Source organism: Dermacentor silvarum, chromosome 11 (assembly GCF_013339745.2).
Source record: "Dermacentor silvarum isolate Dsil-2018 chromosome 11, BIME_Dsil_1.4, whole genome shotgun sequence".
NCBI classification, from domain to species: domain Eukaryota; kingdom Metazoa; phylum Arthropoda; class Arachnida; order Ixodida; family Ixodidae; genus Dermacentor; species Dermacentor silvarum.
In genome coordinates, this window is record NC_051164.1 from 67,853,372 (window position 1) to 67,877,262 (window position 23,891).

Consider the following 23,891-nt stretch of genomic DNA (forward strand, 5'->3'; position numbering starts at 1 on the left):
TTCCTTGATTCTGTCCAGCTACATGACATTTGCATATTTTAAAATCTTGGTGCACACCCGCTATATATCTTATACATGCAGCAAAATTTGCACAAACTGCTGTGGTACACAGCAGTTTTTGTGACACGCAGGAGGTTCTCTCTTCCGCAGTGGCTTTCGAGGTTTATTTGACCATATGAGGTTCTTTGGACAGTTCGGAAATAAGGTGTGAACTGCATTTGCAGACTGAACTCTGCAGACTCTTTGGCGCGTCAAGTCACCCTTTTAATCGAGCTCCGCGTATAAAATAATCAGAGTATCTCCAAGCAACGGCAGACAATTCCTTGATTCTGTCCAGCTACATGACATTTGCATATTTTAAAATCTTGGTGCACACCCGCTATATATCTTATACATGCAGCAAAATTTGCACAAACTGCTGTGGTACACAGCAGTTTTTGTGACACGCAGGAGGTTCTCTCTTCTGCAGTGGCTTTCGAGGTTTATTTGACCATATGAGGTTCTTTGGACAGTTCGGAAATAAGGTGTGAACTGCATTTGCAGACTGAACAGGGTTCTTTGGCGCGTCAAGTCACCCTTTTAATCGAGCTCCGCGTAATATGCCGTCGATCGTATCCTCGGAAAAAAGCTTGCACCAGACATGGTCGGTAGGCATGGCTAGAACTTGGTATGAGAATGCACATCAGCTATGTAAAAACTCTTTCAAATGGTAATTGATTAGGCGGGAGGAAGGCAGACGTATCTAGGATCACAGCATCACTAATATAGTTTACTGGTGAAAACCTGAGCACACGCATTTTTAATTCTAATTCCACAGTTGGGTCTGCCCTCAGATTTGCACGGTGCCACTGCTCTAGACGACCGCTGTCGGACGACGCTTTGAATAAAGGCATACGCTCCGCACAAGTCCGGTATCCAGAATTGCAGTTCGGAACGAAGCACTGTCTATTTCAAACGCCCTTCAGAAGGCCGCTGCCAACCTTTGTCGAGGCCCTGTGGTGACAATACCCAAGCACAAGCCCATAAAACGCACGCGAACAAAAAGCGTGCCTTCAAAACAGCAGGAAGACGCAGCGGCGGCAGCACACGCCTTGCTGCCGAGGCTGGGACCGCGATCCGCAGCGCCCTCTATGAGGACGCAGACCGAGCTGTAACTGAGCCAAACATAATCTGGACGCGAGCGGGCGGCGCTCTCGCAAGCATTGTGGGGAGAGTGTCAGCACTTCTCTTTATTATTCTTACATTGTGGATGTAAGCAAAATCAACTTGTAAGCAGCCCAAAAGACAAGGATCTACATTTGATCACATTACCATGTGCTAACTGCCCCCACCTAGTGCACATGTCCATTTCGTCTGCTGAAGTTCCGATTGGCTGGGCTGGGGTGCGCATGAAAAGGCACCTCTAGCTAATCAGCACTTCAACAGCAGACTGAACAGACTCATCCACTAGATGGACGCTTGCAGACTACTAAAATTTCGCAGTGCAACAGACAGTTTCCCAAACTACTAAACACCCAAGATGTTCACACCGAGGGTACAAGCCAGCTCCCCTGGACAAAATGCTGCTATACAGCTGATGGCTGCTAAAATGTGGTCTGAATTTAAAAGTGATGCTCCCTGTCACTGTCCAAAATAACAGACATTTGGGCAGGCTAGTATCTTGTGAAACCAGAGCATGCACAATGAGCACCGCAACAGTGTTCAGCTTATTTGCTGGGGTAAAGACAGCAGAGCCTCCATCACCATGGATGTAAAATATCAGACATTTGGGCAGGCTAGTATCTTGCGACTGTTAAACCAGAGCATGCACAATCAGCACTGCAACAGTTCTGCTTATTTGCTGGGGTAAAGACAGCAGAGCCTCCATCACCATGGATGTATACATAAATATATGTCTCGCTGATGGTAGCCTTAGACACAAGCTTATATAAGAAAGGTAGTTTTCACACAATGAACCAACACACGACAAGAAGATGTCGACAACCGAGTGGCTACTTGTCTATCTAGCATTTCCTGTAAGTCAATTGGCTCACGATAAGTTATCAGTTCCTGCAGCTGTAAACTATTATAGCATTGAGATACCTGTAATGCGACCCATTGAGATGCAACACTTTCTTTTGTCAACTCGGCAGCAGAGCTAGCACAGCGTCCCACCCATTCTAAACTTCCATTAGCAGCACAAGCTTTGTGCATCTATAAAAAGTCCAAACCAAGGGACATCATCGGACCTTGCGCTCCTTGCAGGAGGGCAACGTGTGCCGTCCACACCTACAGAGTTGCCTTACACAGTGCTTTTAACGCATCCTAGCCATTGATACAAGGAACAGCACTCACCGGGGCGCCTCCACCTCCTCCGCCGCCATACTTTGCTTCGGTCTGCAGCCAGTCTGGAACCTGTTGCTGACTCTACATGGGGAAACATAACCAATTAGCACATTTCATGCGCACTGCATCACATCAACTTTATGTCCCCCACTGCAGGACAAGTCATCTCCCAGCGATCTCTAACTGCAACCCCGTCTTGCACTAGCCAATTCCATCTCATGCCGCCAATTTCTTGTGTACAGTCGACTCCCAATAATTCGAAGTTGCTTAATTGGAAGTGAAGTAGGGGTCCCGTCAGTTTTGCATGCAAACCAACAGAAAAAAAAGAAATGCTCGGTAATGAGAGTTAGAAGTCTAAAATACTGGTTAATTAGAAGTTACTTCTCAATCGAATGTCTGATCGTGATCGTAATGTTAAAGTAATTTCCTATTTTTATCTGCGATGCCAACGATGCCGCACGGGCATCATGGGCACCGCAGCTGACTACAGCGCCACAGATCGTGAAGAGTCAATGTTAGGTACTGGAGTCTTCGGCATTGCAGCTGACGACAGCGCCGAAGATCATGAGGCGGCAAGGTTAGCTGCGTCGCGTGGTCTTTCTGTGGCGTTGACATACTAGCCCTCTCTGCGCTCTCCGTTTGTTTCCCAAGCGACGAAAGTAAAAATTATGAAAGAAGTTGAGAAGGGAGGCATCGCCAAGCGCAGGACATCTCGCGAAGGTACGGCATCAAGCTTAACACTCTCAAACTTCCTGAAGAACAAGCGCTCAATACTTGAAGCGGTTGAAAACTAGTTTAAGATGTCTCGCAAGAGAATGCGCACCGGCGCCCACCCGGAGTTAGAGCAAGCGTTGCTCATTTGGATTAGGGAGGCACGGAGCAATCACCTTCCGCTCAGTGGCGATATCAATGCAGGGAAAGCTTTATCGCTTGCGGCGATGTTAGGAATTGAAAACTTTGCCTCTTTGGATGGATGGTTGACACACTTCAAGAAACGTCACGAACTGGTGTTCAAAAGCGCGAGTGGCGAAAGGGCGTCCGTCGACCAGGAAACATGTGCGACGTGGAGAGAACAAAATCTTCGCGAATACTTGAGCGAATGAATGTAAGCTGGAAGACATCTTCAATGCCGACGAGACTGCACTTTTTTACGAGATGTTACCCAAGAAGACACTGACCTTCAAGCAGCAAAGAGTGTGTTTTAATTGCCGCGAACATGGGTCATATTCTGAAAAGTTCCACTTAGGTGAAATTTCTTTTTTCGCTTTCAGGCGTGCGCTGATTGGCTGGTTGAGCAAAATTGAATGACGTCGGGCTTAACCAGCCAATCAGCTCATCCAATTTTGCTAAAACAGCCAATCACGCGCACCTGAAAGCGAAAAAGAAATTTCGCCGAAGTGCAACGTTTCAGAATACAGCCCCATGACTGGCACGGAGCGATGTTGCCTGCTGGTGCTCGGCAAGGCCGCTAAGCCTAGATGTTTTAAGGGCATCAAAACGCTGCCTGTCGATTACGCATCCAATAGAAAGGCGTGGATGACGTCGGACCTATTTAAAGACTGGCTACATAAACTAGATCGCAAGTTCACATCCTCTAACTGCAAGGTATTGCTTCTTGTAATCAGTGCAGTGCCCACATGAATGTGCCGGCCTCGAGTGCCATCCGCGTCGCCTACTTGCCAGCCAACACAACATCGGTGTTGCAACCTATGGATCAGGGGATCATCAAAAATGTGAAGGTGCTGTACCGGAAGCACCTTCGAGCGGATGCTCTTATGCATGGACAGCTCCATGCAGTATGAGGTGAGCCTCAGTGCTATCCACATGCTAGCCCAGAGCGTGGGGCCGCGTTACGGGGGGACGTGGCTTTGAAAATCAACTTCCTGATTTCTTCATGGATTTTGATGAAAATTGGCACAAATGTTTAGAATGTCTCCCTGATACTTCCATAAAAGTTTCAGAGTGATACCTTGAGAACATTTTATTGAGCAGAATTTTTCTTTCTTGAACTTTCTGGAGGGCCTGGGGAGCTTAAAAAACATGATGGAAGGCTCGTTGAGTATTGACTGCATAGCTCAATGCGTGCTGAAGGTCCGTGACAGTCTTACTTTTTTTTTTGTAACACAAATTTTTTAGATAGTCGTTTTTCAAGTTACCTTTGCACTAAGCACACTTTCGGGGTGAACGAATAGCCACGCCATAAATTTATAAAAAGTCAAGATAAAAATGCAAGACTGTCTCGACCTGCACTGTAGTCCAAGGAACGTGACAAAAAAAAAAAAAAAAAACAATCAAAATAGGCTAAACGGTAATGAAGAAATCAGCTCCAGAAACTGAGCAGAAAGGCGAAAAAACAGTTTTGAGAAAACGGCTCTCAAAGTTTCGCCTTCTCTTCTGTTCTCTAAAACGCACCAAATTTGTAATCTTTGATGTGTTTTGTGACATGGGGCTTCTTGGACATGTGGGCTCTGGTCTGCTGAGCCTTCGTTCTGCCTTTTTCATATTTGTATGGCATTCTTTATTGCTGCTCTACAGAGCATGGTGCCTGGGTTTCAAACTAAGTGAGGTGCAGAACTATATATGTGGGCATAAATATACAGTAGTTCTAGCGTTGTACCTGCAGACTGCCTCATTGATAGCAGTGTCTAATGCAGTCAGTGAGGCATTGTTTTCTTTTGGTAGAATCGACCATGTTACTGAATGAAGGCTCTCAGCAGCCTTCTGAATCATCTTCCATTGACAATGGCTATGGAGGTTAGGAGAGCCACTGATAGATAGGCAGCAATGCAGTTGCTAGGTGCGTTCCAGCCTGTACTTTTGTATCATGCCTCACTCCTGCAGCCAGGTGTCTGTGCCAGCCCAAGTGGCCTAGTGAACAGAGCTCATGATGAGGTTCTTTTTATGAAGGGGTGGTATGATAGGTGTCTTACGATAATAGAGTCGGCGCGCGATGTGCTAAGTCGCAGGTCCGAGGTGCCGATGTGCGAAATGCCTGGTCACGGGTCCGCGGAATAGACGCTTGACGATCTTAGTCGCGCAGTCCAAGGTGCCGATGCGCGAAATGCCTGGTCGCGGGTCCAAACGCTCCGTTAGCTCAATCGCGCAGTCCGAGGTGCCGACGCGCGAAATGCCTAGCCGCGGGTCCGAGGAATAGACGCTCGAGGTGTCGACACTCCATGAGCGATGTGCCGACACGCGAAATGCCTAGCCGCGGGCTAGAGGAGTTGACGCTCGAGGTGCCGACGCGCGAAGTGCCTAGCCGCGGGTCCGAGGAGTCGACACTCGATGAGCGATGTGCAGACATTCGAAATGCCTAGCAGCGGGCTCGAGGAGTCGACGCTTGATTAGCTTAGCCGCGCAGTCCGAGGTGCCAACGCGCGAAATGCCTAGCTGCGGGCTCGAGGAGTCGACGCTCGCGGTGCTGACGTGCGAAGTGCGTAGCCGCGGGTCCGAGGAGTCGGACACTCGTTGAGCGATGTGCCGACGCGCGCAATGCGTAGCCGCGGGTCCGAGGAGTCTACGCTCGAAGTGCTTAGTCGCGCAGTCGGAGGCGCTGATGCACGAAATGCTTAGGCAAGGATCCGAGAAGTCCGCGCGCAATGTGCTTCATCGCCGAGACGGATGACGCCTATGCGCGAGAGGCTTAGCCGCGTGTGTCCGAGGATGCTCGGTCGCGAAGTCCGCGTCACCGATGCTCAGAATGCTTAGCCGCGGGTCTGAGACGTCCACAAAAAGCGGCCACGCTACTGCGATGTCCGCATTGCGCCCGTTTTAACCCTCGTCGAGATTACGGAAACTGTCCGGAACTCGCGAGGAGACCGCAACAAGCGGTGCAGACGACGCCATCACTGAGCGAGCACCGGACCAATGGCGAACCGCACTGGAGTCACGTGGCGGGCGCGGCCAATCGGTGGCTCCGGCACGACCTTCAATCATTTGCTTTTTGTGTGCTTGTTTCTGTATGGAGAAGATAGCTGAAGCGGCAGATTTGAAGACGGAGAAATGCGCTTTCCAAGAGACCAAGATGGCGGCGCTCGGCTGCGCGTTCCGGAGATATCGTGGCTTGAAAAACGCCGTTCTTTCGCGATTTCTGCGCAATTTTTCGGTACCTTGGCTGATAAAACAATTTTTTTAGAGCACTTTTGCTTGGTTTTCAGTGATGATATTTCGCAATCAGATAGAATAAGAGTTACAGAAACTGAAAATGTGATTTTCAAAAAATCTATTTTTTAGCCATTTATCGCGATGCGAAAGCCGCGTCCCCCTTAAAGAGGAAACAATTGCAAACTGCTTCAGGGCGCGTGGTTTCAGTGCAAGTGTGGCAGGAGTTGGTTCGTCTTCAGCGGGGGAAGCAGACACAAGCGAGCTCGACGACAATACTCTTAAAGCAGCTCTCGGCGACGTCCCTTTCGAAGAGTACGTCGCCGTTGATAGCAGTGTTGAAGCGTGCGGTGCGCCGACGGACACTGAAATAACTGAAATCGTTCGGCCTAACGAGGCTGCTAACTAAAGTGATGAGGACGACGACATTTCAAGTGAGCCACAACCTGCGGCTGCTGATGTAGCTGCGGGCCTTGCTCTCACGCAGCGGTTTTGCTGCAGAGAGAAATGCCGACGAAGCACTCTGCCAAGTCTACAGCCTGCAGAACTTACTTTCCGTAGAAAGATGCTGCAAGCAGAAGCCCAGACGGCAATAACCAATTTTTTCAGTCATTTTTCAAATAAAAATGTCCATTTTTGTTCCTTGTGGTTAATTGGAAGTTCGTATTAACGGGAGCCAACTATTTCATCACACCTGCCGTCCTCTACTGCGCTTAGTTGCCCTTGGTGGCCATTCAGTAATTGATGTATCCGCCATGTGCAGCAACAGCTGCGTCAAGGAGGTGACACAGGCTCACCCAACACTCCTTATCAGCAAGTGGCTTGATCACATTACCATGCGCTAACATGGTAATGCCCCCACCCCATTCTCACCAGGTCTTAAGAAGACTCGCATGATGCCATCACCCTTGCACACTTTTCCTCGCCCACACCATAAGACGCGTAACGATGCTATCGCATTTGGACACTACATACAGAAAAAAAAAATATGGGGTTTTATGTGCCAAAACCTCGATCCGATTATGAGGCATGCAGTAGTGGGGGACTCGAGAATAATTTGGGCCACCTGGGGTGCACCTATACACAGGTGTTTTTGCATTTTGCTCCCATCGAAATGCGACCGAGATGGCTGGGATTTGATCCCGCGACTTCGTACTTAGCAGCCCCCCACTAAGCAACCACAGCGGGTAAACAAAAATGTGGCATGTGGAGATTTATTGCAAGACACTAATAAAAAAAAAAAAAAGTTATTTAGGTGTAATCTGCACAGGACAACCAAACCGTGGCACAACAGAGGCAACAGCCAGTCACCCACCTCTGACAGGATCTTGATGAGCGGAGCAGCCAGTGCACTATTAGCTTCAGAGTCATAGAAGCTCGAGGCCTTGCCCAGGTTGCCCACACGGCCAGTACGGCCCACGCGGTGCACATACTCGTCTATGGACTGAGGCAGGTCGTAATTGATGACGTGGCGCACATCCTTGATGTCCAGACCGCGGGCGGCCACAGCCGTGGCCACAATGACTGGGCAGGTGCCCCGCCTGAAGTCCTGCAGTGCCTCCTCGCGCTGCCGCTGATACCGGTCACCATGGATGCTAGTCGTCTTGACACCCTTTTGGGACAGGAAGGCAGCCAGGAAGTCTGCAGTCTTCTTTTTCTCCACAAACACCATCACTCTGTCACTACCCTCCTCGGCGAGGATGTCCAGAAGCTTCTGCCGCTTCTCAAACTGGGACACCTGGTAGACCTGCTGCTGGACGTCCGAGTTGGCGCCGCCCAAAATGCCCACAGAGAGCATGACAGAGTTATCCAGGAACTCCCGTGCCAGTAACTGAATCGACTCTGGGAAGGTGGCGGAGAACATGAGCGTGCGACGCTGGCCCCGCGGCGGCATGGTCGAGTGCCCCACGAGAGCGCGAACGTCGGGCTCAAAACCCATATCTAACATTCTGTCCGCTTCATCCAAGACCAGGAAGCGCAACTTTTCGAACGTGATCTGCGACAAGCACAACAAAACGAGAAGGGAAGGAGTAGATGTCACCCCATTTTCAAAAGTGCACAGCTTCACAGAGTCCACAGATGCATAGTGCAAGCTAAAATTTCTTCGTTAACATGGAAATCTGATTTTCCGCACGCATACAACAGTCTGCACCATGTGCACTGAAGTAAAATTGCAAAAGATTTGTCACAAAAGCTGCAGGACAGATAAAAATCCGATTAAGCTTAGTTCATAGTTGTCAAGTTTAGCCAAAGTATTCACTGGCTATTTATGCATAGCTGCCGCTGTTTTTGAAGCAACCAGACAAAGCTTCATCCGGAATGTGCTTCAGCACAGTGATCTGTCTAGATTGCCATAATATAATATTACACCTGGTCTAAACGACCATGACATCGCGAAAAAAAAAACAGCTTTCTTTTTAAGTGTTTTTTGGGTTCTCCAGCACCTTATGCATGATACAGAAAATTATTTCAGTCGTAATAGCGCTCTACATCAGCGAGCTGCTTTCTCAGTAATGAATGCGCAAAAAAAAGGGCCTTCTTCCACGACACAGCGTTGCCGTTTTATGTTTCCAATAGCAGCCATCTTTTTGTTCAGTTTTCATGCCGCCTCTGCTGCTCTGCACTGAATGGCTATGAAGTAGACCGCAAAAAGTTACAATGTTAAGATTCCATTCATCGACTGAGACGCGTGGGGAGCACGCACGCACGTACGTACGTCAATTTCCCCCTGCGTACTCTCGCGCTGTCGCATTCGCACGTTGCGGATGCGTGGACAGCTGGCATAGACACGGGAGAGGCGCCACTATGGTTCTCCCTTTCTCTTCAGAATACAATCTTTTTCAAAATAATGATTGCTATTCAGTTTGCGTGCCATGTAACACCTCCGGTACTACCGTTTCTTATTCTGAAATCTGAGGATTCTTAATTTCATTGTATCCTTCACAGCAGCAGATTCTGGAGGGGGGGGGGGGGGGGGTATTCTTGTCCACCTAGTGGACTCCTTTTCGGCTGTTGCAGATTGGCGACAGCTGCACGAGCGAGGACAGCCTGGTTGGTGTAGGGAGGGGAGAGGAGTAGAAAGTACCTTGCCCCCCCCCAGCGCATGGGCTCACAAAACCTCAGATACGCAGGAGGAGCAAAATGCGGGAGAGGCCTCAAGCGCGACACGTCTCACAGCAAGGTATGTTAAGCAAATAAAAGGCGACATTGCATTTGGGGGGGGGGGGGGGGGGGAGACATTGAGCTTGCTCCTTGGTGGTTTTGTAGGAGTCTTCTGTGCGCCACTGTTACTATATATGGTGCATCGGTGGTGCAGGATGCATGGTGGTCTAAAAAAATAGCAACAACTTGCGCCATGCGCCAACACTGGCGTTTTCTAGCTGGCCCATACAGTGACAACTGATGCACCGATGATGATGCACGAACAATTTGCTGTGGTCCCTGGAAGACCACCGCTAGAGTCTCTAGCAAGTTTAGAACTACAGAGTGCCCGACAGGAGAAGCAAGCGCCACCCACCTTGCCCTTCTCAACAAAGTCCTTCAGACGGCCGGTGGTAGCCACCAGGATGTGGCATCCTCGTGATAACATTGCCAGCTGGTGCTGGACTGATGTGCCTCCGTACACGAGCACAGTCTTGATGATCGAGTCGTAGGAATACTTGTGAGCATCCTGGGCTATCTGGATGGCCAGCTCACGGGTGGGCGACAGGATCACCGCCAGAGGAGTCTGCACAGCCTGGTTCGCAGGGTTCTCCAGGGAACTGTCGCTCATCAGGGACTGCAGAATGGGCAGCATGAACGCCGCCTGCACATAGAGAGCAAAACAGCCATTTATACAGTGGAGCCTCGTTCAGGAGGAGAATTGAGCAATTCGTACTCATTCATGCTTGGTTGAGCACAAGTTAATTCCCAACAAGCGCATATGCGTGATGCTAGTGTCCAACCAAAACGAAGCACAGAGGTCTACACTGGCTTAGTCGTCAACATACGGTGTAGACCGCTTATAACGTAAGTCGCCGGAGTCGCGAATATCCACACTCCAGTCGCATTTCTGCCGTCGCTGTCACCGTGCTCTAGTTTCAGTATTCGCTTACTAAATTAACAAGCACGGTGTCACGTGCGCGCACAAGCAAACATGAACACATCTCGCTCGTTGACCACGGAAACGAACTGTCAAAACGCTCGAGTGACGGAAGCGCGGCCAGCGAATTGACCTTCGTGCTATCATGCCTCTCGTTTCAACGCCACCTATAAGCGGAAAAAACGCGGCGCACAGTGGACTTTCCTCGTCGCAGATTGCTTACAAGATGGGGCCAAGGCGATCGTATCGCCGAAGTGGATCGTCGCAGATTACGTCCCGCTTCGGTCCACTGAAACCGTTCCGCATTGGTTTGCTGGCGAAAATCCTCTCCTGTTTGCGCCAGTCCCGAACGCAAGTTTCAGATTCTCTGTACGCCCGTGTTGCGGCCAGATTTCCGTCGTCTTCCGCACACATGATCATTTTCCTTTTAAATGCGGCATCATGATGAACTCTGTACTTCATGCTGATAGAGCAGACGCAGAGAACAGGAAGGCAGACGGTAGACTATTGCCTAAGCACGTGTACTCCAGCACATGGAGGAAGCTATGGTAGCTAGGCTCAGAGTAAGCGAATGTTTACAAGTTCATACGGCCGATAAAACTACGATCGTTATTTCGTATATAATCTGCTATCGCAATGGATGCTTCGCCTATCAGGAAAGGAATTTTTTCCTTCCGCTTTCTGCCTCGGCGGTTGTGCAGCCTTTTCAGAAGTGCTCAATATTAACAAGCTCAATGGCACGGAAGATAGATTCTCTGGAGATCACTTTCAGGGCTTGTCCCAGCACTGAACCCCTCAAAGCATACAGCCGACAGCCCACAGCGCTAGTGGCCATGTGCGAAGACAGTGAGCTTGGCACAGATGTAAAAGCGATGGCCCGAGAATATTGCCCAAGGAAAGCCCTGCCTTTTCCTCGACAACAATGAGTGAAAACTTTTCCGAATTGAGATTCCTTGAATAAAGTTACCATTTCTTCTGTTCATCTGAGTCACATTCGCTTTTTCATTTGTGTGCGCGTGCACGACTTGATTAGACCTTGCAATACATTCGACTAAATTGTTGGCGACTAAATTGGCTGAAAATACCTATGCTCAAGAGTGTAGTCAGCACAACTGAGCCCCAACAGCAACCTTTACAAAATCGTGCTCTGTCACCATTTCCTACGGCAGGCTGTTGCTAACGCCCCAACGCAGTTTTGGTTTTATATCTGACTGTAACACTTCTCGTTCTGCAGCTTAGATTAGCAAGTGCATCTACGTTTGAAAATGTAGTGGCCAACTTGTTCTGCAAGGCACCAAAACCAGAGCAGCAGTGTCACAGCCTCACCGTCTTTCCAGAACCAGTCTGGGCGCAGGCCATCATGTCCCTGCCAGCCAGTATAATCTTGATTGCATACTTTTGCACGGGCGTGGGTTTCATATACTTGGCACGCTGCAGGTTCTGCTGCAGCAGGTTGGTGAGGCCCATCTCCTCGAAGCTCATGAAGGGAGTACGGAAAGCAGAGTCGCTGACTTCCACAGGAATGGTGTCGTACTTGGCAAAGTTGATGCCAGTGGAGATGCTCGAGAAGAGGGTGTCCTCGTCAGTTGGCAGTGAAGGCGGAACGTAAGGTGCTTCCATCGGCTTGCCTGGACAGAATTTTTACGAAGCACTTGGTACGAGGGCAGACGACAAAACACTGCAGCAAGTATGCACTGGCAGCATCAATCAAGGCAGAGGCTGCTTGTTGCCACATGGCACTAGATGTGGGCCATTTGAACTAAAGCGAGTTACGTGGGACAATATAATAAATATGAGCTTACTTTTGAGAAAAGGTCATTTGTTAGATTCAGTACATTAAAACGAGATACCAAATGCATGCGCAGTGCAACACACATAAAGCTCTCCATTTCAACTTCCCACAGATTTCACTGCCAACTGAAGCTGTATTTCCAGTACCTGAAGCTGTTCACAGAGCACACTCAACTAGCCCTACATACAAATATCAGTAGTCTCAGCAAGTGCTGTAACCTCAAGTGATGCTCGCTCACCGTCTGGTCCCATGCGGGGCACGGGTTCGTTGGTGCAGTCCTTGGCCATGTGCCCTTCCTGCTGGCACTTGAAGCACCCCTTTGGCCGATCACCACCATCTCCGGAGGAATCACCCCCTCGGCCACCCCCAGCGTCCGGGTTGGGACAGTCGCGGCTCATGTGGCCTTCTTCGCCACACTTAAAACAGCCCTTGGGTCGCCGCTCCTGTTGTGGGTTTGGGCAGTCGCGACTCATGTGCCCATCCTCTCCGCAGTTGAAGCAGCCTGAAAAGAACACTCACTGAATTATCTTGAAACTTTGCATGTGGTGGGCTTTTGGTGCACACTGCTCTAGGACACAGAGAAAGCAGGTAATCTCATTAAAACCAGCGCCGCACGGATACTACCGAGTCTACCGAGTTAAAGGAATTGTGCAGAACTATCAAAATTGGTGCATTTACACCAATGTGCCGCAATTACCATATTTGAATAGCAAAAAACTACTTTAACACCAGCACTTAACTTCTCACTAGTCAGAATTGCTTGCAATCTCAACAGTGCCATGCTTGTAAGGCAGAGACTGAGTCTGCAGGCAATCAGCCAGCAGTTACCGTATTTTTACAGCAAAGTAAGGGTGCGGGTCATATGCAAATACTGCCCCGAGGTGTGGCTTCACAGCAGTACAGTGCGCACTTTCATAAACACACCCCAAGGCAAGGTAAGGTTCTCAGCCATGCAGTTATGCCCAGGTCCTACGAAACTCCACCCTCCCCCCCACCCCTGTGTGTTGTTAAAGGGCCCCTCACCAGGCCACATAGCAAATTTTGGTTATACGCTGGAAGTTTGTTATGCGCTTTCTTGGGAGCATTCTACCGCAAGAATTTTTCTAATTGGCTCATTAATACCCGAGATAGAAATATTAGTGCCGCGTACCCATGATTTCAGGGGGGCAAGGGTCACTGCCAACAAGGACACTGGAGCCGGAGGACCGCATGATGCATAGTCAGTTTATTTGCCTCGCTTTTTTGCGCTGACAGCCACCCGCACGAGCTGTTGCGTTCGTCGTATTTATTCTACATGCAAAGCTAGCAGGAACAAATCGTGTCACGTTTGCCATTCCACCGATTTACACGTGAAGTGGTTAGTATAGATGTGGGCCACCATCCCATCTGCGACTGTTGCGGAGTTGTTTTAAAAAAATACACAATGACCCATGCAAAGGACATGTGGCACTCAGTTTCATCTTTTTCCTACTGCCAGAATCGGAGGCAAGCAACAAGGTGGGGGTCAGATTTCTACTTTGTTTTAGGAGCTCCAATGTCATTTCTACTTCAGTTTCCCACTCGGAGCATGGAAAGCGGGTGTGTGAAAAAGCAGGTGTGTCTCATTCGACCAATTTTGTCGGTCCTCTGGGGGTCAAATTATTTAACTAAACTGACGGTAGTAGGGGTGGGAATGCCTGAAGTGCAAAGTCAATTTGCAGCAATTTTTGGAGCAGATGAAGTTTCCTTATGAAGCAGCCAAAATCTGTTTTTGGAAGAGTCTGTAGCACATATACATTATTGCAGTAGTATTGTTATATTTATGTGGGGCAACAGTCACAAAGCCTTGCATTCTGCAGCATTAAAGAAGCAAGGCATTTTGTATCAAGTGCTGGTGAAGTGACGAAGTGTTTTCAAACAGAAGTTTTGAAGAGCTACGGTTAGTGAACATGACAGCAGTTTCTTCAGACATTTCTAGGTAATGTGACAGTGCAAGTAGCTCAAACCAAGATTCTGCATGTGGCCGACTTCACTTTGGCACTCACTAGACTCACTTGAAGCACGTAAGACATCTGGAATCCACACTGCGACAGTGATTGGGTGTAAGTGTTTCCAATATGAATCTTTCCAATGTGAACTTCAACCAACTAGCCCAACTTGGTGCACTACTGGGTGTAAGCCCACTCAATAAGCTGAAGTGAGACATTCACTCTGTCTTGGCCTCTTTCGAGTCCCTTCTCGGCGCACAAACCTTCCCTATCAGTTTGCCTTTTTTGACCACGGCGCTGCACAGCAATGCGGTCGACGCAATACAGTCAAACCTTGACATAACGCAGATCTACTTGCAGCGAAAAACTACCGTATTTATTCGAATCTAGGCCGATAGTTTTTTTCAAATAATCACATACGAAACTCTAGGGTCGGCTTAGATTCGAGGATTAAAAAAAAAACGCGCCAGTTTTTAACTGAAACTGATAAATATGGTGCATAGTTAGCGCCATCTAGAAAAGTCAGTATCGCAGCCGCTACTAGCCGCGCCAGTAGCCAACTGAAGTACACGAGCGACGTCGCCATTTTGACCTGCGTCGTATCGGTAGTATCGGTATGGTGCAGCATCGGCGCGCGGTGTGGCGTTATCGTGATGGCACCAAATGGGCGATGCCACTATAGTGCCGCTTTCTAAACGAATACTGTATTTACTCGAATCTAACGCGCACTTTCAACACGACCCTAAATCTGCGTCAGCATTTCAGAATGGCCGCCTCGCACGCGCGTCGAGCCTAGCTACCGTAGCATGCGGAAGCTTCCTCCGTGTGCTGCAGTACACGTGCTTAGGCAATAGTCTACCGTCTGTCTTCACGTTCTCAGCATCTGCTCTATCAGCATGAAGTACCGAGTTCATCATGATGCCGCATTTAAAAGGAAAGTGATCATCTGTGCGGAGACGGACGGAAATCGGGCTGCATCACGGGCGTTCGGAGAATCCGAAACTTGCGAGCGGGACTGGCGCAAAGAGAAGGAGAAGATTTTCGCCAGCAAAGCAATGCGGAACGGTTTCAGTGGACCGAAGCAGGACGTAATCTGCGACGATCCACTCCGGCGATACGATCAGGCTTGGCCCTATCTTGAAAGCAATCTGCGACGGGTAAAGTCCGCCGCGCGCCGTGTTTTCGCCGCGTTGAAGCGAGAGGCATGCTAGCACGAAGGCGCGCTTCGTCTCCAGCGTTTTGACAGTTCGTTTCCGCGGTCAGCGAGCGAGTGTTCATGTTTGCTTGAGCGCGCGTGACACCGTGCTTGTTAATAGCGGTCTACTAATTTGCTACCGCATTCGATGCATCGCCTTTCGGGCGAAACTGCGACATTTTTTTTTATTCATCGCAACATCAGTGCATCGGGAGGAAATTATTTTTCCAAATGACAGAAAGTTGTATTTCAGTTTGAAAGCATGAGGTGCGCAGTACTGGTAAAGGACTTTTTCCTCACGGAAAACGGGTACGCGTTACAATCGAGGAAGCGTGAGAATCGAGTAAATACAGTAGTTGTGCTAGCCGTAGAGGCATCGTCAAACGTTCAAGCCGGGCGGAACTTCGGCATCGGTCTGTCGTTGGAGGGGGCCACGGGAGATGGTTTTTGCGTGCGCCGCAACGTGCGCTCCTTCCAAAAATGCAGCATCTCTAATGCGCTGGATGGTACTGAATATAGCGCACTGTTTGAAGATGTCAGCAGTAAGGAAGATAGCGACGAGGCTAGCAGCGATGGTGACATAGAATGAGCTTGGCATGTTCATATTTAATAAATGCTGTTTCATTTTGCGAATGCTGTCCTCGCTTTTTCGTTCGGCCTACATTCGAGGTAAGTTTTTTTTTTTTTTTTCTGACTTCGAACTTTTGGGGGGTCGGCTTAGAATCGGAGTCGGCCTAGATTCGAGTAAATACGGTATGCTAAACCACGAATTTCATTAGTTTGAGGTTTTTAAGTTTCAGCAGCAAAAAACACCGAACTCCCCGAGCATTCTTGGCGATTCCTGATGGGCCATAACAGCGCGGTTACAAGTGCCAGCACATGCGGTGCAGGTCTCACCGAGAGCAACGTATCTCGGGATGTGATGGCTCACTGCAGTTATGTGCTCGGCTCGACAAGTGTAAAAAGATTTCGTCCTAATCAAAGGAAGAAAAAAGTTTCGCCAGAAAGGTGGAGCATTGAAGGAGACAGCAAAGAGACCACGCATGCTCATGCAAACAGTAACAGATCTCACTTGATGACCACGAACTACCTGCAACAAGTTCGCACTGTGCCTCTGAAACTTGACAATTGTCCGCCAACACTAGATGCGCAGGAATTCATTAAGCATCAAAGCATTCAGTGCTGCAACTACACGTGTCTGCATGTTTTGAGCTGCGCACACTCACCCCTCTTGGGTCGATCATCACTGGAGGCTTTTGGGCAATCCCTACTCATGTGGCCTTCTTCGCCACACTTGAAACACCCTGAAAAACATGCAGACAAATTCCCTATGAGTCAAGCAGATTTGTGTTTATCTAAAAGATATTTAACAAATTTCGCTGCACCACTGCTGCCGTAAAACACGCCTCTAAAGCAGTTTCTTTAGCAGGCTGAAGGGCAGCTATGGCAAGAAGACTGTCCTGCTTAGCACTTGGAGATGCAAAGGCAGGAAGAATGGAGACTTCACAATAGGTGTGAAATTGAGGAAATTCATCCTACTAATTAAAGAAACCACAACAGCACTGTCCAAGCACAAGTTTCAGTAGGAAAGCACAGGGCTCTTATCATTTGAACAAAGCTTAAATTTGAACAAAGCTTAAACAGACAAGGGCCAAACTGAAGAAGCAAACACCAATGCAGGTGTCTCACTTTGGCTCATTGTTCGGCACTTATTGATGCAGTTTCGTGCCCTGTCGACATCTTCCCATCAGCGATACAAAGCAAAGCCAGCCACGCTTTAACATTCACTCCAGCCCAGCAGCCGATAGTGTCACCCGCAGCGGGGAGTGAATTCTTCGTCTGCCTCTTGCTTCAACGAGTCTCCAAAACTCACAACCACGATGCCACGCCATCTCAGCACACCGTCTTTGTACAAGCACCAGATTACCTCTAAAACAGGGCACGTAAGCTGCATATGTGCTCTGCCACGCCAACAGCCATGCGCAGTCACAGTTGAGCTAGAAAAGGATATGCTTGCAAAGAAGCATGCATAGAAGACACCACATTCAAACCTACGAGCTCTAGATCACGAAAGCACCACCGGTGCAAAAACAAGCACAGTCCCACTCACCTCTGCCCCCACTGGCACCTCCTCCCGAGGAATCAGAGTTGGGACAATCCCTGCTCATATGGCCCTCCTGGCCACATTTGAAACACCCTGCGTGAAGAGGCGCCCTCACACTTTTAGGCACTGCACACAGGCAGCAGCATACTAGCAACAGCAAGGACTGACATCCAACATATTGCTTTAGGACTGTGCCCTTCACCTGTTTCCTACGAGCATGTCGCCATTACATTGGTTTCGCAACAATACAAGCAAAAGATATCAGTACAGAAGGCAGCAATCGTAAAGGTTGTTGCGTCAGCTGCTGTCTGTGTTTCACATTGCGCAAGCACGCAGCTGTAGTCTTCTTTGCAATGGGCATATGCTGCAGTAAAGGGCAATAACCGATACAACGAATAGCTATAACAAAAATTTTGGCTTCATCTCCAACTTCGGTCACGGAGAAGGAATAACAGGAGGCGAAACTTTGGGCCGGCGCCAGCGCGAGCACTTGTCGTGATAACGTCACGCTGGGAGAGGAGGAGATGCGCTGGTGGATGGATGGATGGATAGATGGATGGATGAGGCTGAACCCTTTAAACCGGGCGGTGGCATACGCCACCTAGCCATGACTATTAACATATTTTGTACTTTGTGGTGGGTGAAATTTCACCCCTGCCTTGATTTTATCCACCAATCAGATAACCTCTGTTTGGTTATTTCTACCCGCTTAAAGTCTATTTTGCCTTCACTGTCCCTAAACCCCAATGCTTTGAAAAAATCAGCCCCGTTGCCTTGCACTGTAGGGTTAAGCCCTTTACAGAAAAGTATGAGGTGTTCAGCCGTTTCCTCTTCTCCACACGCACAGCACAACGTGTCTATACCTTGGTACTTGACTCGGTACATCTTAGTCCGCAATACTCCCGTCCTGGCTTCAAACAACAAAGAGCTTCCCCTAGAATTATCGTAGATATTTTCTTTGGCAATTTCTTGCTTGAAAGTTCGGTATGTTCCCAGTGCTGATTTCGTCTGCATCCCTGTTTTCCACAGACCCCTCTCTGTTTCCTTAACCTTTTTCTTAACCGCTGTTTCCTGGTTTGCACCCCTACTGCAGTCCAAATATTTGACAGTTTTCTGGTCAGCTTCCTCCATTTTGTATCAACATTCCTCATGTACAAATAACTGAAAACTCTCCTTGCCCACCGCTTTTCTGCCATTTCTCTCGATCGCTCCTCAAATTGTATCTTCCTGCTGGCTTCCCTGCCCTCGAATGACGTCCATCCCATGTCACCCTGTACCCCCTTGATTTGGTGTATTTCCGTGTGCTCCCAGAGCCAGTCTACCTACCCCTCGCTGCTTAACTTCCAACCTTGCTCGAACCTCTGATCTCATGCACAGGACCGCATTGCCGAAAGTCAAACTAGGGACCATCACCCCTTTCCAAATCCCTCTCACCACTTCGTACCTATTGTAATTCCACAGTGCCCTATTTTTCATCACAGCTCCATTTCTGCTACCTTTAGCCGTCACATATTTTTCATGTTCCGTTAGGTACTCAGCCCCATTGTTTATCCCCTTCAGTCACGAATTATGATAGACTTTCGATAAATGTATGAAATTTACAAATATTTATGCCAAGGTACTGCATGCTCCATTGAAAGCAAATCTAGGTAGTGGAAGGACTCCTTGTGCATATTATGATGACTCATTATAATTATAGAGTTATCGAATATCTGCTTAGTGATCAGTCAGTCATACTACGTTTCTTCATAAAATAAATTTAGTAAACCGCTCGAATTACATACACAATTTCATTATTCGCTGCAAGCATTACTAGAAAGGAAAAAAAGTTATTTCACAGCTGCTACCAAACCGCTTCACGTCGAACAGCCCGTCAAACACGGTAGTGCCTTCACCAAAGCGGTCGTCTATAGTGACACATTGCACTCAGAAATAAAATGGAGGTGCGTTAGGTAAGCGGAATTTTCAAGTTACTATAAGCTTAATGTTCGCGATCTATTCCTTGACACCACTGCAGAGAAATTGCGAAAATAAGTTGCGTACACAAATGTGTACGCCGTGACTGAAGGGGTTATCCACACTCCAAGATATTTGTACTTATCCACCTCCTTAGCCACCTCCAGCGTAACCTCCTGTATCCTATGCTCGCTGCCCTGATTATCATTAAAAGTCATGACTGCCGATTTTTCTTTACTAAACTTCAAACCTAAGCTATCTCCCTCTTTACCACAGATGTCCATTAATCTCTGCAAGTCTTCGTTGCTGTCAGCCATAAGTACAATGTCATCCGCATACATCAGTCCTGGTAATGACTGTTTAATCCATTCTCCTTGCTTGAAATAGGAAAGGTTGAAGCCAAGTCCGCTCCTCTCTAATTTTTTCTCTAATCCTTGTAAATACAGCATGAACAACAGAGGTGACAGAGGGCACCCCTGCCTAAGCCCCTGCTGTATCTCTATAGGCCCAGATACCTTGTTTTCCCATTTTATAAGCACCCTGTTACTTTTATAGATATCTTTTAAAAGATTTCTTACTCCATCTTCCACCTCTAGAGTGCCCAGTATGTCCCACAAATCCTTTTGGATTACACTGTCATAGGCTCCCTTGATATCCAGAAAGGCAAGCCATAGGGGCCTGTGTTCCTTTTCTGCTATTTCAATACACTGTGTGGTGAACGTTGGCGCAGCGCCCCTTGCGGCGACGGAAGGAACTATTTCCCTCGCAGTCGGAGCGGTGTGCGCAGCCGCGGTCACGGAAGAAAAAAAAAAATTGCTCTCTGACAGCGCCCGGTGTAGTCTGCTACTGGCCGCTTGCGCTGGTGTCGGATGCCGCAAAAAGATTTGCGCCAGCGCGGTTTGCACTCAAGGAATAAAATACCTGTAGACTGTCATGGTAAATATTGTTTTCAAGACTTGCATTTAAAAATTTAAGATCACATGCTTTTTATGCGGCAACAAGAGCAAGAAACTAGAGCACTTTAACGATCAGACTACCTGCGATCATGGCCGTGAGTATGGAAAGAGCAGACGATAAAAAACTGCACTTGGTGCTTTTTCAATTTTTTGACGTAACAAAAAACGAGAATTTGTTTATCTTTATCATCATGCACTATAAAAAGGACCAATCAGAGTATGCGATACATAGCTACCATGCGGGGAAACTAAATTTAATTATATTTCTATGGCACGTTTGGGGAGATGTGGACAGACGGAACAGCATCCCTTCCAAGTTCTGCAGTTCCTCCATTACTCCTTTACGATATAAGTGTGCATTGTGTATGAGTTTCATGATTATTGAAAATGGGGCACCGATGCTTCTCCTAAACTGTAACAGCGGATATAAGTAATGCGCGGAAAACGCTTGAACTTTCAAAACTCCAAATGACGAATGCCTGCAAGAATGGCCGAGATCTATAGAAAGCGAGGATCGAGAACTGACGAGAAACAAAAACGTCTCCTATAACATTTCCCCAGCAGAACGCTCAGCAGGCGTAAATACTACGCTGACCTTGGAGGCACAGTCTTCCCTGATCAGCCGAAAGTCATTGCTCCTTGGGGCGGTACTGGTCGGTCCCTGTCTCATGGCGCTCCGGCCAGCTTAGCGAGAACACGTAATAGCTGCAGTCTTCGTCTAGCGACAGGCATCGTGTTCAGCTAGCGTACTCGAGCTGTAGCTCCCTAATGCAAGGGTGGCGGCTCACTGGCATCAAGCATCCGCGGGCGCGAGCAGACTACAAGACCGAGCGACCGAGCCCCGAGCTCCCCTGCAACACTTCGACAAACCATCACGTGCCCATAAGTCAGGCGTCCAGCGTTTCGTAGGGGGCGCTGTCACGATGTCCGCCACCGCGCTCCAGCATGACATTACGACAATGCGGGAAGGAGCCGAATTGCGCCTACTGAGTTATTCTTTCTCCGTGACTTTGGTGTAAAGAGGTTCGAGTGTTATGCTCACCTCTGCCGCCAGAGCGGCCACCACCAGAAGACGAGTCGGCATTTGGGCAGTCTCGACTCATATGACCATCTTCTCCACATTTAAAGCAGCCTGCACAACAGCATAAGCAAGGCACACACAAAACTATCATTGAGAGATCTTATTAATGACCAGCGGATCACTAAAGAGTCATTAGAAGAACAATGCCTCACATTAGTGCCATGACCTACAAGTGCATCCCATCCACCTGGTGTACATTTTTGCTTTGAAATGGAGGTTCAGTAAAGTAAAAGCTCGTTAATTCAAAAAATCGGATTATTCAGACTTGTCCTCTGGTCCTGGCTGGCGTGTGCGTTATTCAATGCAATCAATTCAGACAACTTTCGGAGCTTGGCGAGAGACGGGCGCCGCAAATGTGCCACACAATAAAGCAAGAACTGCGATCGCCGTAGTCATAGGCGGAAATCGTACAAGAATGACAGCAACGCCGGAACGCTTCATGCATGGCTTCGTGCCTATTTGTGTATTTAAAGGCTTTATTGCGTTTCACCGCGCATGACACTGCGTTGGCCGCGGGCTTTCATAATTGTGTAGTCATCTACGATCGCATCGATAGCGTCCGCGGTTTTCTCCGCCGCGATTTGGACAAACAGTTTAGTTTTTACTCGGTACGCGCATCGGCCGTGCGACTAAAAAACTGCATAGCTGCCATCTATGATTGCATAGATAGCGACTGCGGTTTCGTCTAGAGTGACCTCTGCAGTTTTTGCAGCATATGGTAGTTTCATTCAGACTGTGCGTATGTCGGCCGCGTGCCTTCAGCACCGTAAAGTCGCCATTTATAATCTCGTCGCGTGGTTTTCTCCACAGCGGTTGCGACAAACGCTTGTTTCGTTTTGACTTGGTGCAAAGCTGTCGAGGATGAAGAGCACCGGTTACATCCCGATTATGATCAGCAGGATGTGCGCGCGATAGTGCAAAACGCGGCCAAGCTACGAAAGGAGTCACGAGACCGCGATCGCCACTGTGACAGAGATGTCGAGAATTTCAGCTTCTGCTCTGCTTTTGTGTAAAATAGCAACAGGAGTCGCTCATTCATTCACTAAATAAAAGCGGGTTGAAGTAGTAAGCAGTTCCTCAGTTTTCTGGATACCCTCGATAAGCTGGTATAGATTTTCAGCAATGTACTCCGACTGAATTGCGCAAGCTGCATATGTTAGATTTTTAAATTACATTGGCCCTTTGCACTATGTGTAACTATGAGTCTCATATGATATATCATAAGATATTTCTCTGTATTCTTTTTTCAAGCAGATTTGCTGTATGTTGCATTTTATTGTAATTGCCGCTGCTGACGTTTGTACAAAGGTAGCTGTGGGCCTTTGTCAAGCTGCCTCTACGAAGAGCAGCTTTTACCTACAGCTTCCTTCATCAGTGTGATGATGAAAAATAAACATTATTATTATTATTAATTAGACATTCTGTTAATACAGCCATTTTTTTGGGTCCCGTGAAGTCTGAATTAACGAGGTTTTACTGCATACAGATGTCAAATCATGTGCAAGAAACTGACAAGTGCTTAAATTAAGAGAAAAGCTAGCATGTGGCTTTGAACTTTAACGTTTGATTCAAATTTCGAACAGTCCTATCCTGCACACCACAACACATGTCCACCACAACACAGCTTGAGAAACCAGCCACTCACCCCTTCCACGGCCACCTCCACCTCCAGAGTCCCCGTTAGGGCAATCTCTACTCATATGCCCTTCCTGGTTGCATTTGAAGCAGGCTGCAACAACAGATTAGTGGGTAAAACACCAGCCAGACCCTGTCCGGCTGCCCTCTCCGCTTCTAGTCGCATCTGCACCAGTGCCGGCATGCTTACTTGTTAACTTTACTGCAGACACCTTGAAGGCACGAACGAAATTAGTCTGCGCATTATACCCAGTACCCATAAAATACTTTATTCAAAAACCTCCCTACAATTGTGTGTAGCCTCGATTTAAGTGCTTCAGAAATTGTCGGGTCTGCACCAGTAACGATTTCAAATGCAATAAGTGCCAATCAAATTTGGTCAATAGCGACAGCATTGGACTGCTTCCATCACTAACACGCACACAAACTAGCTCACATTTCAATACCTCCAGTACGAATACACAAACAATAACACTAGGCACTGATACAGCCCGACCAGACGAGATGACAGCACAAGACAGGCCCCATTTTGCTTTTTGCTGTGGCAGAATGCACGCAAATGCAAGCCCAGCAGCCAGCAACAAGGCAGGGATTGAGTAAAAGCCACAAAAGCAGGCTAGGCGACTCATTGCAAACTAAAGATCCAGTGCAAACAAAATAAGGACACGACCAACACCGCCAGAAAAAACAGACCCATC

At 48.1% G+C, this 23,891-nt stretch overlaps 1 protein-coding gene across 4 annotated transcripts in view; it reads right to left on the reverse strand.

Annotated features, from left to right (window-relative positions):
* Nucleotides 1-2,289: 2,289 nt before the first annotated feature.
* Nucleotides 2,290-23,891, reverse strand: part of LOC119433535 (probable ATP-dependent RNA helicase vasa-like) — a 59,885-nt gene continuing 38,283 nt past the window's right edge. For all 4 annotated transcript variants that reach the window (XM_049659122.1, XM_037700784.2, XM_049659121.1 and 1 more), the window contains 9 exons: nt 23,204-23,287; nt 21,520-21,609; nt 17,572-17,658; nt 16,688-16,765; nt 12,538-12,801; nt 11,834-12,135; nt 9,944-10,231; nt 7,742-8,422; nt 2,290-2,406 (listed from right to left, as the gene is read on the reverse strand). In XM_049659122.1, coding sequence (XP_049515079.1) covers nt 2,305-2,406; nt 7,742-8,422; nt 9,944-10,231; nt 11,834-12,135; nt 12,538-12,801; nt 16,688-16,765; nt 17,572-17,658; nt 21,520-21,609; nt 23,204-23,287 — 1,976 coding nt within the window. In that variant the 3' untranslated portion in view covers nt 2,290-2,304. The remainder of the gene's footprint in view (nt 2,407-7,741; nt 8,423-9,943; nt 10,232-11,833; nt 12,136-12,537; nt 12,802-16,687; nt 16,766-17,571; nt 17,659-21,519; nt 21,610-23,203; nt 23,288-23,891) is intronic.